Genomic DNA, 12821 nt, shown 5'->3' on the forward strand with positions numbered 1-12821 from the left:
GCACATGTACTCCACAAAGTCTGTGTTTCCTCAGAGTCCTTATAAGCATGCTGTGATTGCACTCTGATCAGGAACAGGTGCACAGCAGTTAGTCCTCATGAGCTTGAGTGTGGCGTGCATGTGAGCAGCATTTCAGTTTGAGCCATTGTGCATGCACTTGATACGGTGTCATAAAAATAATGCAAATATTGTAACCTTTCAGTTAGCAAAAGTATGATACTGGTGTCCCATCAGCTGAAGAAACTTGCAATCCTAGACTGCTTTAATTTTAGGCATGTTCTCATCAGAAATTTCTCCTTCTGAGTCACTATCGCAGTTCATTTGATTTAAAGGTTTGCAAACGGAGGCAATCATTTCTTCATCTATTATGGAAATGACCGAGGTTACCGGTGTATCGTCGTCGGTGTCCACCCCCTGACTCGCAATAATAATTTAATCATAAAATCTCAATGCCCTCAGAATACAAGAATATTTAGACTCATCACATATTAAGAGCCTGGCACCATGATGTCAGGCTCATAACGTGGCAAATTGAGCAGTGATAGTCATATAAAATATCAAAGACTAAAAAATGATCACAAAGAAAAGTAATGTATGCATCACATAAGAGTCTTAAGTTTTCCTTTAAAAGTGTCAATGGATGGAGTGTGTGTTTATAGATGGTTATAGCAAATCGTTCCACAACATGGGTGCGCACACATGGAAAATGCGTGAAAACCATAAGTCTTAGTATTAAACTTCAGTCTTAATAGGTGTAGGATATTGTTAGCATTAGATCGTGGAATTCTGTTTGGCTTAAGTAGAGTGAGCAAATCAGCCAAGTATCCAGGTGCCATTACATTTAGGACCTTGTAAGTGATCAGCAGAACCTTGTAGGTGATGCACTTGCATACAGGGAGCCAGTGAAGCTTACGTAGAATTGGTGTGATGTCAGATTTCTTAGATTTGGTGACATGACAAGCGGCAGTGATGAATTCGTTGAGGTTTCGAAATATCCTTGTCTGGTAGACCATATAGGAGGCGATTGCCATCGTCCAGTTTTGTGGTTATAAAGGCATGGATCAGATTTTCTGTGCAAGGCAGGTTGAGAGAGTTGCAGATGCTCCCGATACTGACCTGCAAAGATTGTTAATGAGAGTATGCATCTTTAGGGAATAATCGAGTGTTACCCCAAGGTGTGTACGTTGGATCTCTTGATCTCTACACCATTAATATTGACCATTTCTATCAGTTTATGGAGAAGATAACAGGACGAGAAGTGAATAACTTCGGCTTTAGAGGAGTTACAGTACAAACTAGCTTATTAGTCATCCACTGTACAGCATCCTTGGCACAAAGCTCTAATTTACTGAGACATAATGGCTGATCTGGTCGCTGCATAACCAGGTACAGTGCTCAGCGTAAATGAGTCCACCCCCTTTGAAAAGTAACATTTTAAACAATATCTCAGTGAACACAAACAATTTCCAAAATGTTGACAAGACAAAGTTTAATATAACATCTGTTTAACTTATAACGTGAAAGTAAGGTTAATAATATAACTTAGATTACACATTTTTCAGTTTTACTCAAATTAGGGTGGTGCAAAAATGAGTACACCCCACAACAAAAACTACTACATCTAGTACTTTGTATGGCCTCCATGATTTTTAATGACAGCACCAAGTCTTCTAGGCATAGAATGAACAAGTTGGCGACATTTTGCAACATCAATCTTTTTCCATTCTTCAACAATGACCTCTTTTAGTGACTGGATGCTGGATGGAGAGTGATGCTCAACTTGTCTCTTCAGAATTCCCCAAAGAAAATAATTTCTTTACACCACAAAGGTGAAGGCTACAAGAAGATCAGCAAAGCTTTACTTATCAGTCAGAATACTGTCGCAAAAGTGGTACAAAAATTTAAGAAAGATGGAACTGCAACCATCTCACAGAGACGTCCAGGTCGTCCACAGAAGTTAACACCTCGACAGGAGCGTCTTCTGATGAGAAGGGTTGAAGAAAATCGGCATGCAAGTTCACTGCAGTTACCTAAAGAAGTAGAAAGCCAAACTGGGGTGACTATTTCCCGTGACACAATACGGCGGATGCACAATGCAGAGGAATGGCATGCATGGATGCCGTCCACGAAAGAAGCCTCTCCTAAAGCCCAGGCACAAAAAAGCCCGCCTAGAGTTTGCCAGGGCCCATGCTGACAAAGATGAAGACTACTGAGACTCTATACTCTGGAGTGATGAGACCAAGATAAATGTTTTTGGAACTGATAGCTTCAAAACTGTATGGCGTCGCAAAGGTGAAGAATACAAAGAAAACTGCATGGTGCCTACAGTGAAACATGGTGGTGGCAGTGTCCTTATGTGGGGCTGCATGAGTGCTGCTGGTGTCGGGGAGCTGCATTTCATTGATGGCATCACAGAATTCACAATATTGCTCGATACTGAAAGAGAAGATGCTATCACTCCGTGCCCTTGGTCGTCGTGCACTTTTCCAACATGACAATGATCCTAAACACACATCTAAGGCCACTGTTGGATTTCTGAAGAAGAACAGGGTGAAAGTGATTCAGTGGCCAAGTATGTCTCCGGATCTGAACCCAATCGAACACCTATGGGGAATTCTGAAGAGACAAGTTGAGCATCACTCTCCATCCAGCATCCAGTCACTAAAAGAGGTCATTGTTGAAGAATGGAAAAAGATTGATGTTGCAAAATGTCGCCAACTTGTTCATTCCATGCCTAGAAGACTTGGTGCTGTCATTAAAAATCATGGAGGCCATACAAAGCACTAGATGTAGTAGTTTTTGTTGTGGGGTGTACTCATTTTTGCACCACCCTAATTTGAGTAAAACTGAAAAATGTGTAATCTAAGTTAATTATTAACCTTACTTTCACGTTATAAGTTAAACAGATGTTATATTAAACTTTGTCTTGTCAACATTTTGGAAATTGTTTGTGTTCATTGAGATATTGTTTAAAATGCTACTTTTCAAAGGGGGTGTACTCATTTACACTGAGCACTGTACATTTGGGCATCAGCGTAGATCATGGATTGAAGGCCATGTTGACAGATTTCTTCAAGTAGTGCCACATGTAAGGAGAACAACAATGGGCCCAACACTGAGCCCTGGGGAACACCACACTCCAAAGCAGATGGACTAGACTTAGTTTGGTTAACAACTATTCATTGTGTGCGATTTGACAAATAAGACATGATCCAGGCGAGGGCAGTATTCCTTAAACCAAAACGAGTTTTCAGCCTGTTAAAAAGGATACCATGATCAGTCGTGTCGAACGCTGAAGACAAGTCAGGCATTGCCAGTACAATTTCATTATGATATCGAATGCCAAGTTAATGTCGTTAGAAACCCGTAGCATGGCCGTTTCGGTGCTGTGGTGTGCTTGATATGCTGATTGATTTGTGGTGTAAAGATCATTTGCACCCAAGTAGTCTTTAAGCTGCGTTGCCATTGATCGCTCAATCACTTTCCTGAGAAAAGGGGGGTTGCTGATGGACCTGTACTACTTAGTCCCTCGTGATCCATATCAGATTCCCCCCCCCCAATACTGGTGTCACAAGTCCATGCTTGAGAGAATCGGGGAACTCTCCAGATTCAGAAGATTGATTTATTGTAGAAGAACATTGATAAATGTTTTCACCATACTCGTAGGGAGTGGATTTAATGAGCAGGATTTAGAAGGTGCATTCGTGATTTCCTTACAGCATCTGAGGTAAGTGGTTCAAACACATTGCACAATGGTGGATGTTCAGCCACGAGTATAGATAGACTTTCAGGTGGGATCTTTCGGATCGGACGTAAATGCACTGACTTTATCTGCGAAAAATTTTCTGAATCTGTGAGCGAAGTCTTGAGGAGAGTCATGAATAGCAAGTGGATCTTTCACATTAAACAGTTAGTTGGAACAGCTGTTTCTGGTTGGAATTCATAACCTTGTTGCAATAGGTTCATTTTGCTTCCTTGATAGCATCATAATTTTTTTTTTTTTAAGTTTCACTGTGGATTTGTCTGTGTATTTCAAGGCCAGACCTGACCCACTTTCTTTCCCATCGGCGTTTCTTCCATTTGAGGGTAGTGTTGTAGTTGAGTCACTAAATCTCGAGTCCAAGTCCAGTCTCGAGTCCCCAGTGTTCAAGTCCAAGGCATTTAACAAAAATTTTGAGTCGAGTCCAAGCACAAGACTCCAACCGCACCATTTGACGGTGCCTGTTTTAGCGCCATTAAACATTTAGTTTGTTCCTGAGCATGACGTATGACCAAGTGAATGTGCTTCTCTTTATCAGGGAGTGTGAAGTATTCTGTCAGAGACGGTTGGGAGACGGATGTAAGTGCAGAAGGTGTGTTTATTAATGTGAGTGAAGACAGTAAACAATCCAGAACGGCAGGCAAAATCGTAAAACAGTGAGACAGGCAACAGGTCGAGCGAGGCACAAACAGGCTCTCGTAGACTCGGCAGGATCAAAGACGAGAAACAGGAAATCAGGAAACCAAACAAGGAAATAAGGCTCGGTAATGTATCAGCAACGCAACTCAATACTTCGTAAAGTGCGTACGTTTTCAGTTTTTATATAGGTGCATTGATTGTGCCTTAATCCTGTGCAGGTGCGAGTCGTTTACGGCGTGCGTGCACTGTTCGGAGTGCGCCTGAGAGTCTATCTGATGCACGCGCCAAGGTGTGCAGGTGTGACACTCCTACACGAAATTAGTACAAAAATTAATGTAGATATAAATATCTTATGCTAAACTGCTATGGCATGTTACAGAACCCTGTAGAAGGACAAAGCGGCTAGAGATAATGAGATGAGATGAAAAAAATCAGTCCTCGTTTCCAATTTACAAGTCCGACTGCAGTTAATGTACGAGTCTGAGTCATCAGTGCTCAAGTCCAAGTCACGAGTCCTTAAAATTAGGGCACGAGTCAGACTCAAGTCCAAGTCTTGGACTCGAGTACTACAAGTCTGTTTGAGAGCATGTAAACTATCAGAATACCAAGGTGCATGAGGTCTCAAAGTAGTCGAGTGCTCTTGGATTGGAGTATGCTCTTCGAGTAAGTTATTCAGCTCAGAGTAGCGTGCATCAACAGCTGCTGATCAGAGTGAGGCAGGTTGTTGAGTAATGGAGGACGAGACAAATGCTCAGCAAAATGACCAAGGTCGATGGCACGCGCACTGTGGCTCCTGGAACGGACTTTAACCAGAGGAGGTCTCGGCCCATGCAAATACAGTTGTGTTCAAAATAATAGCAGTGTGTTTAAAAGCGTGAGTAAAGCTCAAAATCCTTATAATAGTTTTTATTTCCATGCATTGGGAACAATGCACATTATATTCTACATCAAAACATGAAAAATGTATCAATATTTTAATTACTTTACAGAAAATGAAGAAAAATGAACATTGGGCTGTTCAAAAAAATAGCAGTGTCTGCATTTTTCATTACAAACTCCAAATATTTACTGTATAAACTGAAAAAATCTTAAGGATTTAGTATTCCTGTGAATCACTAAACTAGTATTTAGTTGTATAACCACGGTTTCTGAGAACTTCTGGCACCTGTGAACAGGTATTCCAGCCCAGGATGATTTGACAACATTCCACAATTCCTCTGCATTTCTTGGTTTTGCCTCAGAAACAGCATTTTTGATGTCACCCCACAAGTTTTCTATCGGATTAAGGTCCGGGGATTGGGCTGGCCACTCCATAACTTTCATTTTGTTGGTCTTGAACCCTGATGCTGCTCGCTTACTCAGGGGCTTCAAAGTTTGGGAGAATAGCATGGTACAAATAATTTACAGCAGGGTGCAAAATGGTAAAATGTCTGCCAGCAGCAGACATAATGCATGCAAAGCGTGCAGATAGATAGATAGATAGATAGATATGCAAGTACGAATTTTTCATGGGGCGGGATGGTTTGGAACAGGCCATCTAAAATTGGGATAACGTTTATCCGGGACGGGTATTTGAGGCGGGTCGTCTAGCTTAAGCTTGATTAGCGTTGTTACGCACGCCAGTGTTTCCCACAGAAATTTTGGAGACTATGGGGGAGGCGCGGGGGTTGTTTAAAATTGAGTGATATGTTAAATATTAAGTTCTCATCTCATTATCTCTAGCCGCTTTATCCTTCTACAGGGTCGCAGGCAAGCTGGAGCCTATCCCAGCTGACTACGGGCGAAAGGCGGGGTACACCCTGGACAAGTCGCCAGGTCATCACAGGGCTGACACATAGACACAGACAACCATTCACACTCACATTCACACCTACGGTCAATTTAGAGTCACCAGTTAACCTAACCTGCATGTCTTTGGACTGTGGGGGAAACCGGAGCACCCGGAGGAAACCCACGCGGACACGGGGAGAACATGCAAACTCCACACAGAAAGGCCCTCGCCGGCCCCGGGGCTCGAACCCAGGACCTTCTTGCTGTGAGGCGACAGCGCTAACCACTACGCCACCGTGCTGCCCTTTAAATATTAAGTTATTACTGAAAAACTATTGATTAAAAAAACAGACACTGAGAAATGGTCCTATAAACAACTTTACCAATATAAAAGATTACCAGGACTACAAAAATGCAGAAAAATAGGCTTTACTTATCCAAATGCACCTGTTGGTTCAAAAGTTAAAGTGCATAGAACCTCACAGCACAACATGAAGTTACCTTAAAATATAATATAAATGCCTCAGCTTTCATGTAAGAAAAAAAAACCCAATTAATACTAGTGCTGTGTGCAGGCAGTCTCTCCTGAAGACTAAATTAAACAATAATTATAAACTAATAAAATAAATGGCTCAGGCTTCATAGAAGAAAAAAACAATTTGAACAGAATCTCACAGTATGATGCTGAAGCTGCCTAAACAATGGAAAATAAAATACCATTTTGGCAAAAATGTTGGCATCCATTAATTTCTTGTATTAAGTTAAAAAAAAAAAAAAATGTTGCCAGATACTGCTGACGTTTTACAGCCCAAAATATGTTTAAAAACCGCCCAAATTGGGAGGGAAAACGCGCAATCTGGCAACACAGGCGGCAGTAATGGCTGCACTCATGTCGAGGATGTAAACACAGTTGACGCGGCAACGGACATACATGACATAGTGGATGTAATTTACGTTCACAACTTTTTTTTGCTGTCAAATATTTAATATTAAATTTTGTGACTCGACTGACAATAGCCGGTGGCATAACAAGCCATAGCCGGCGATTTGCCGCCGGTGACCGGCTACTTTTGAGACCGCTGCTTACTGGTGTGTTTGGGGTCGTTGTCTTGTTGAAACACCCATTTCAAGGGCATTTCCTCTTCAGCATAAGGCAACATGACCTCCTCAAGTATTTTGATATATGCAAACTGATCCATGATCCCTGGTATGCGATAAATGGGCCCAACACCACAGTAAGAGAAACATCCCCATATCATGATGCTTGCACCACCATGCTTCACTGTCTTCAGAGTGTACTGTGGCTTGAATTCAGTGTTTGGGGGTTGTCTGAAAAACTGTCTGCGGCTCTTGGACCCAAAAAGAACAATTTTACTTTCATCAGTCCACAAAATGTTTTTCCATTTCTCTTTAGGCCAGTCGATGTGTTCTTTGGCAAATTGTATCCTCTTCAGCACGTCTTTTTTTGAACAGTGGAACTTTGCGGGGGCTTCTTGCCGATAGATTAGCTTCACACAGGCATCTAATTGTCACAGTACTCACAGGTAACTTCAGACCGTCTTTGATCACCCTGGAGCTGATCACTGGCTGAGTCTTTGCCATTCTGGCTGTTCTTCGATCCATTCGAATGGTAGTCTTCTGTTTTCTTCCACGTCTCTCTGGCTTTGCTGTCCATTTTAAAGCACTGGAGATCATTTTAGCTGAGCAGCCCATCATTTTCTGCACTTCTTTACAGTATACGTTTTACCTCTCCAATCAACGTTTTAATCAAAGCACGCTGTTCTTCTGAACAATGTCTGGAACGACCCATGTTTCTCAGGTTTTCAGAGAGAAATGCATGTACAACATGTGCTGGCTTCATCCTTAAATTAGGGCCACCTGATTGACATCTGTTTTTTCACAGAATGAATGACCTCACTAATTAAACTCCACACTGCTATTATTTTGAACACGTCCCTTTCACTTAATTATTCGATTACACAGACTCAGGAGCATGCATATCATGAATGTTGGGTCTGTTGGTTTTCTGTGACTCTACTACACCTACTGGTAAATTATTTGCCATGTAGTAATATAATTTCCACCAAAAACAGTGATTGATCTGGTTAGTCGTGTTGGACTGCTATTATTTTGAACACAAGTGTAAGTGATGGAAGCATGGTCTGAAGGCAAATCAAAGGAATGATGTGACTGAGAAATACGTTCTTCGCGGTTTGTGATGACGAGATCCAAAGTGTGTCCCTTTGTGCGAGTTGGGAAAGCTATGTTGATATCAATCAGCAGAGTTTATAAGATCTTGAAAATGTTCCACTTCAGGATTACTTGCATCCGTATGGAAGTTGAGATCTCCACTGATTAAGCAGGAGGCCTGAAAAGTCGATACGACTTCTATAAGCTTGCTGAAATCTTCAAAAAACATAGATGAAGTTCTTGACCGAAGGAGGGGATCGATAGATAATCGCAAGATTTATTTCCAGCTTTTACATTGTCAAGACACTCCATTAGCACCATATGCGGGATGATTGATTGATTTGAATTCAAAATCTTTGCACAAAATTACAGCAACACCTCCACCATTTTTATTTACTCTAGTTCGATGAACAATCGAATAACCGTGCAATGTATTTGAAAAGTCGGCTATCGCAATCCTCTCCACAGAGCCAAGACCAAAATATCAAGTTGATTGGAGATCACGAAGTCACACAATGAAGCTGTTTTGTTCTTTATGGAACGAACGTTCCACAGGCCGAACTTCACCCTAGGCGGAGCATGGTGCCGGTTTGGGGCACTAACCGGCACAATATACACCAAATTATCCAGGTTCCTGGTAAAAAAAAAAAGTCACATTCTCGGTCAGGTCTAATTGTTATTCTCACAGGAATTGGAAGGTATTGTTCATGGATAGATGTAAACTAATTAGTATTCAAACTCGAAGCAGTGTGAAAATTCTGGCTTGAATTCATAATGTCCTCGGATAACTTAAATTTGCATAGACAGCTGGAGAGTTAAGGCCAATTTATGCTGACAACGCAGTCCTCGCAGATGGCGTCTGCGTAGCCCCCCCCCCCTTCGCAGACGCTCTGTGCGCACCTCCCAAAAATTGTGACCACCGCAGAAGCCTCTCAGACAGCGTCGCAGACAAGAGGGCTCTGATTGGTCCACTCTACATCCGCTGTACACGCACTTCCGCTTCCCTACTTTCCCGGTTTGGTTTGTTTTCACTACCGCCATTTTTAAAAACACGAGCGAAGATGGAGGAGCACGAAGAGCGGTTGATCGAGGAAGTGAGGAAGTACATACATCTATACGACTCCAGTTCTAGTCATTATAAGTAACCGGAGGATAAACACTCCACTAACCACACCCACCAACTACTCCTAGCGACTTCGCGCCCCCTTGCGTTGTGGCAGTGAATAACATCGCGCACGCCTATTACTCCCCGCTCAACGATAAATCACAACTGTCTGCAAAAAGCTATCTGCGAAAGCCTTGTCGCAAGAGCATGCAGAGGCCCTTAGGCCCAGGATGCACTGCAGTGTCACTGTAGATGGTTATATCCACCGGTGGGTCATGACCAGGGATCAACAGCGAATTTATTCCATGTTTACCGGAACATTTGAGTAATGAGAGATCCAGTAGTTATTAGTTGGCGAGCAGTTAGACCAGAATTCGCTAGCCATGGCAGCTGTTGAGAAGCAGTAGAGTTGTAATATGAATTTGATTGACAGTAGAAAAAATAGCGAAACCAAAAATAAGAGCTCCCCCCCCCCCCCCAAAAAAAAAAAAAACGTGGCCACCATTACCAGCGTCTTAAGTGACCCTGAGCTATCAGTCTTTAACGAGAACACTGCAAATCTCGATGTTTTCTTAAAAACATTGACCAGTTCATTCATGTGTTACAAATCACCAATGAGGTTGGCAGTCATTTCGTCCTTTTATCGATCCTTTGCTCACCGTTCTTGATAATTGTTGGTGATTGACACCTAAGCGAGGCTCGTTAAGCCTTTAACACACATGGTTAAAGTGCATATCCTGGACCAATTTCGTTTTTTTTTTTTTTTAAATATGAAAGTATGTCCCTTTACACACTCACCCAGAAGGGTAATTTTGCACAAGGCCATCTGTCTACAGCAGGATAAAATAAAACGCGTCTGGAAAAATCCCAAGGGAGTCTGGAGACAGATTCGTGACGTCACCTGCGGAAGCGCCAGCAGGCTGCGCGAGCTTTGCACGGTTTCAGTGCACAGCCTGTGTAGACCAAGCGCTCCCATTTCTCTCTCATTGTCCGGTCTTTTGGGAAACGATGAGTACTAATCCCATCAAGATTGGTGTTGCTACACCCTCCTATGATACATCTGTTAACCATTTTAATAATTATGCGATAATGTTGAAATTTGCAGAAAACCACCAGGTCGTTTTCTCATAAACAAACCAGCGCTGATGTAGGATTCAGAGGGAGGCGTCCTGCACGCGACGTCACGAAAATCAATGTTTGGCGGGAAATCCAAATGCCAAGTTTTTTCAGAGGCGGACCAATTCGCCTCAAATGGCTTGATTTCAACTGAATTTTTCTGGTCTTGCACAAGGTAAAAAAAAAAATTGCACAAAATGCAAAATGTGACAGATATTTGACCAAAGTTTAATATAAAATAGGAGAATTACAGTGATCTTGCTCCTGAATTTACCCGTGATACGCACTTTAACTTTACATTACATTACATCCAGAGCAGCGTACAACATGCCCAGAGCAGCCTGGGGAGCAGTTGGTGCCTTGCATAAGGGTACTTCAGCCATTCCTGCTGGTCCAGGGAATCGAACTGAATCCCAAAGCTGCTTCTGTAACCCTTCAACCATGACTTCCCTTTGCAGGCAATGAAGTTGACTGCGGACTTGATTACTTATTTGTCTCTGGGGAGGAAGAGGAGCGCGTGGCTCAGTGATGAATTATTTATTTATTTTGGAGACTCTGACTCTGTCACTAAAGGCAAGGGACACAAAGTTACTTGATATGTGAAAGTTCATGGTAAGAGTTTGTTAAAGCAGGGTTGCATTGTATATTTCTGTGTTGTCTCAGAGGCTGATGTCACACTTAATTTATTCAAGGGTTTACACCAGCAGTTGGGACATTTAATTTGTCTGCCTAGCAAATATTTTTATTTAATAAAACATGCGTTTTGTTCCCCCCCACCCACCCCACCCCACAATCACACATTTTGCTGTAAAACTCATGAATGGTTTTTTTTTGTTTGTTTTTTTTGTTTATCAGGTGGTCGGAGAACACGATCTGGCCACAGGGGGTGCTAGTGCGACACAGTCGCTGTCTGTACAAGGCTGTGGGGCCATATAACGTGGCCTTACCGTCTGATGTCTCACATGCCAGATTTTATGTGAGTAGCTTTTGCTTTTTCGGTCAAGCTTACATATCATTTACATCAGCTTGTAGCTTTTTCCAATGGCTGATAAAACAGTGTTGAATAAATTGTGCTGGTTTATATTTAATTTTTCTTTTTTTTCAGCAAGGCTTTTAGGTTTTCATCATTTAGCTCCAGAAATGAACAGTAAGGGAATAGGAATTCAAAATAAAACCATGTCTTGTATTACTTTTTATTAAAATCGGATGACAGGACAATACAAAGATTCACAAGAGAAGAAAAGAAGACACAAGACGGGTCCAGAAGTTTTCATAGAAAGCAGGCAATTCATTATTCAGTCCCCCCAGGATTCCGCGGGCCTTTTTTGTGATTGTTGCAGGCTAAAATGTCTGATGTTGCGGGGGGTTTTCCAAAAAATTGCGATGAGAGTTGCGGTGTTTTTTAGGTTTTTGTTGCGATTACATTGCGGGAGGAAGTGAAAGTTGCGAGAAATTGTTGATTTTCTCTTTCTGTGATTAAAATTGAGTGATATGTTAAATATTAAGTTATTACTGAAAAACTATTGATTAAAAAGACAAAGACACTGAGAAATGGTCCTATAAACAACTTTACCAATATAAAAGATTACCAGGACTACAAAAATGCAGAAAAATAGGCTTTACTTATCCAAATGCACCTGTTGGTTCAAAAGTTAAAGTGCATAGAACCTCACAGCACAACATGAAGTTACCTTAAAATATAATATAAATGCCTCAGCTTTCATGTAAGAAAAAAAAAACTATTAATACTAGTACTGTGTGCAGGCAGTCTCTCCTGAAGACTAAATTAAACAATAATTATAAACTAATAAAATAAATGGCTCAGGCTTCATAGAAGAAAAAAAAACAATTTGAACAGAATCTCACAGTATGATGCTGAAGCTGCCTAAACAATGGAAAATAAAATACCATTTTGGCAAAAATGTTGGCATCCATTAATTTCTTGTATTAAGTAAAAAATAATGTAAAGTGCACACAGTCCTTCACTGTAAACATAACACACTTTCAGTAACAAAATTTAAGCCTACATAAACACTGACTCGCACATGCTGCTTCTTTTGAACGTATACACGGAAGTAAGCAGTATTGCCAGATATTGCTGACGTTTTCCAGTCCAAAATATGTTCAAAACCCGCCAAAATGCACTTGAAACCCCCCACCCCCCAAACTGGGCGGGAAACCACCCAATCTGGCAACACTGGAAGTAAGGTGGAAGGTAGTTTGTCGACGTCACCTCAAGAC

General features: G+C 41.5%; 1 protein-coding gene across 1 annotated transcript in view; it reads left to right on the top strand.

The window, feature by feature from the left end:
- Positions 1–12821, top strand: part of tmem39a (transmembrane protein 39A) — a 123655-nt gene that overhangs the window by 102111 nt on the left and 8723 nt on the right. The window contains exon 8 of the mRNA XM_060898694.1: positions 11436–11556. Coding sequence (XP_060754677.1) covers positions 11436–11556 — 121 coding nt within the window. The remainder of the gene's footprint in view (positions 1–11435; positions 11557–12821) is intronic.

The sequence above is a fragment of the Neoarius graeffei genome, chromosome 18 (genome assembly GCF_027579695.1).
Source record: "Neoarius graeffei isolate fNeoGra1 chromosome 18, fNeoGra1.pri, whole genome shotgun sequence".
NCBI classification, from domain to species: Eukaryota; Metazoa; Chordata; class Actinopteri; order Siluriformes; family Ariidae; genus Neoarius; species Neoarius graeffei.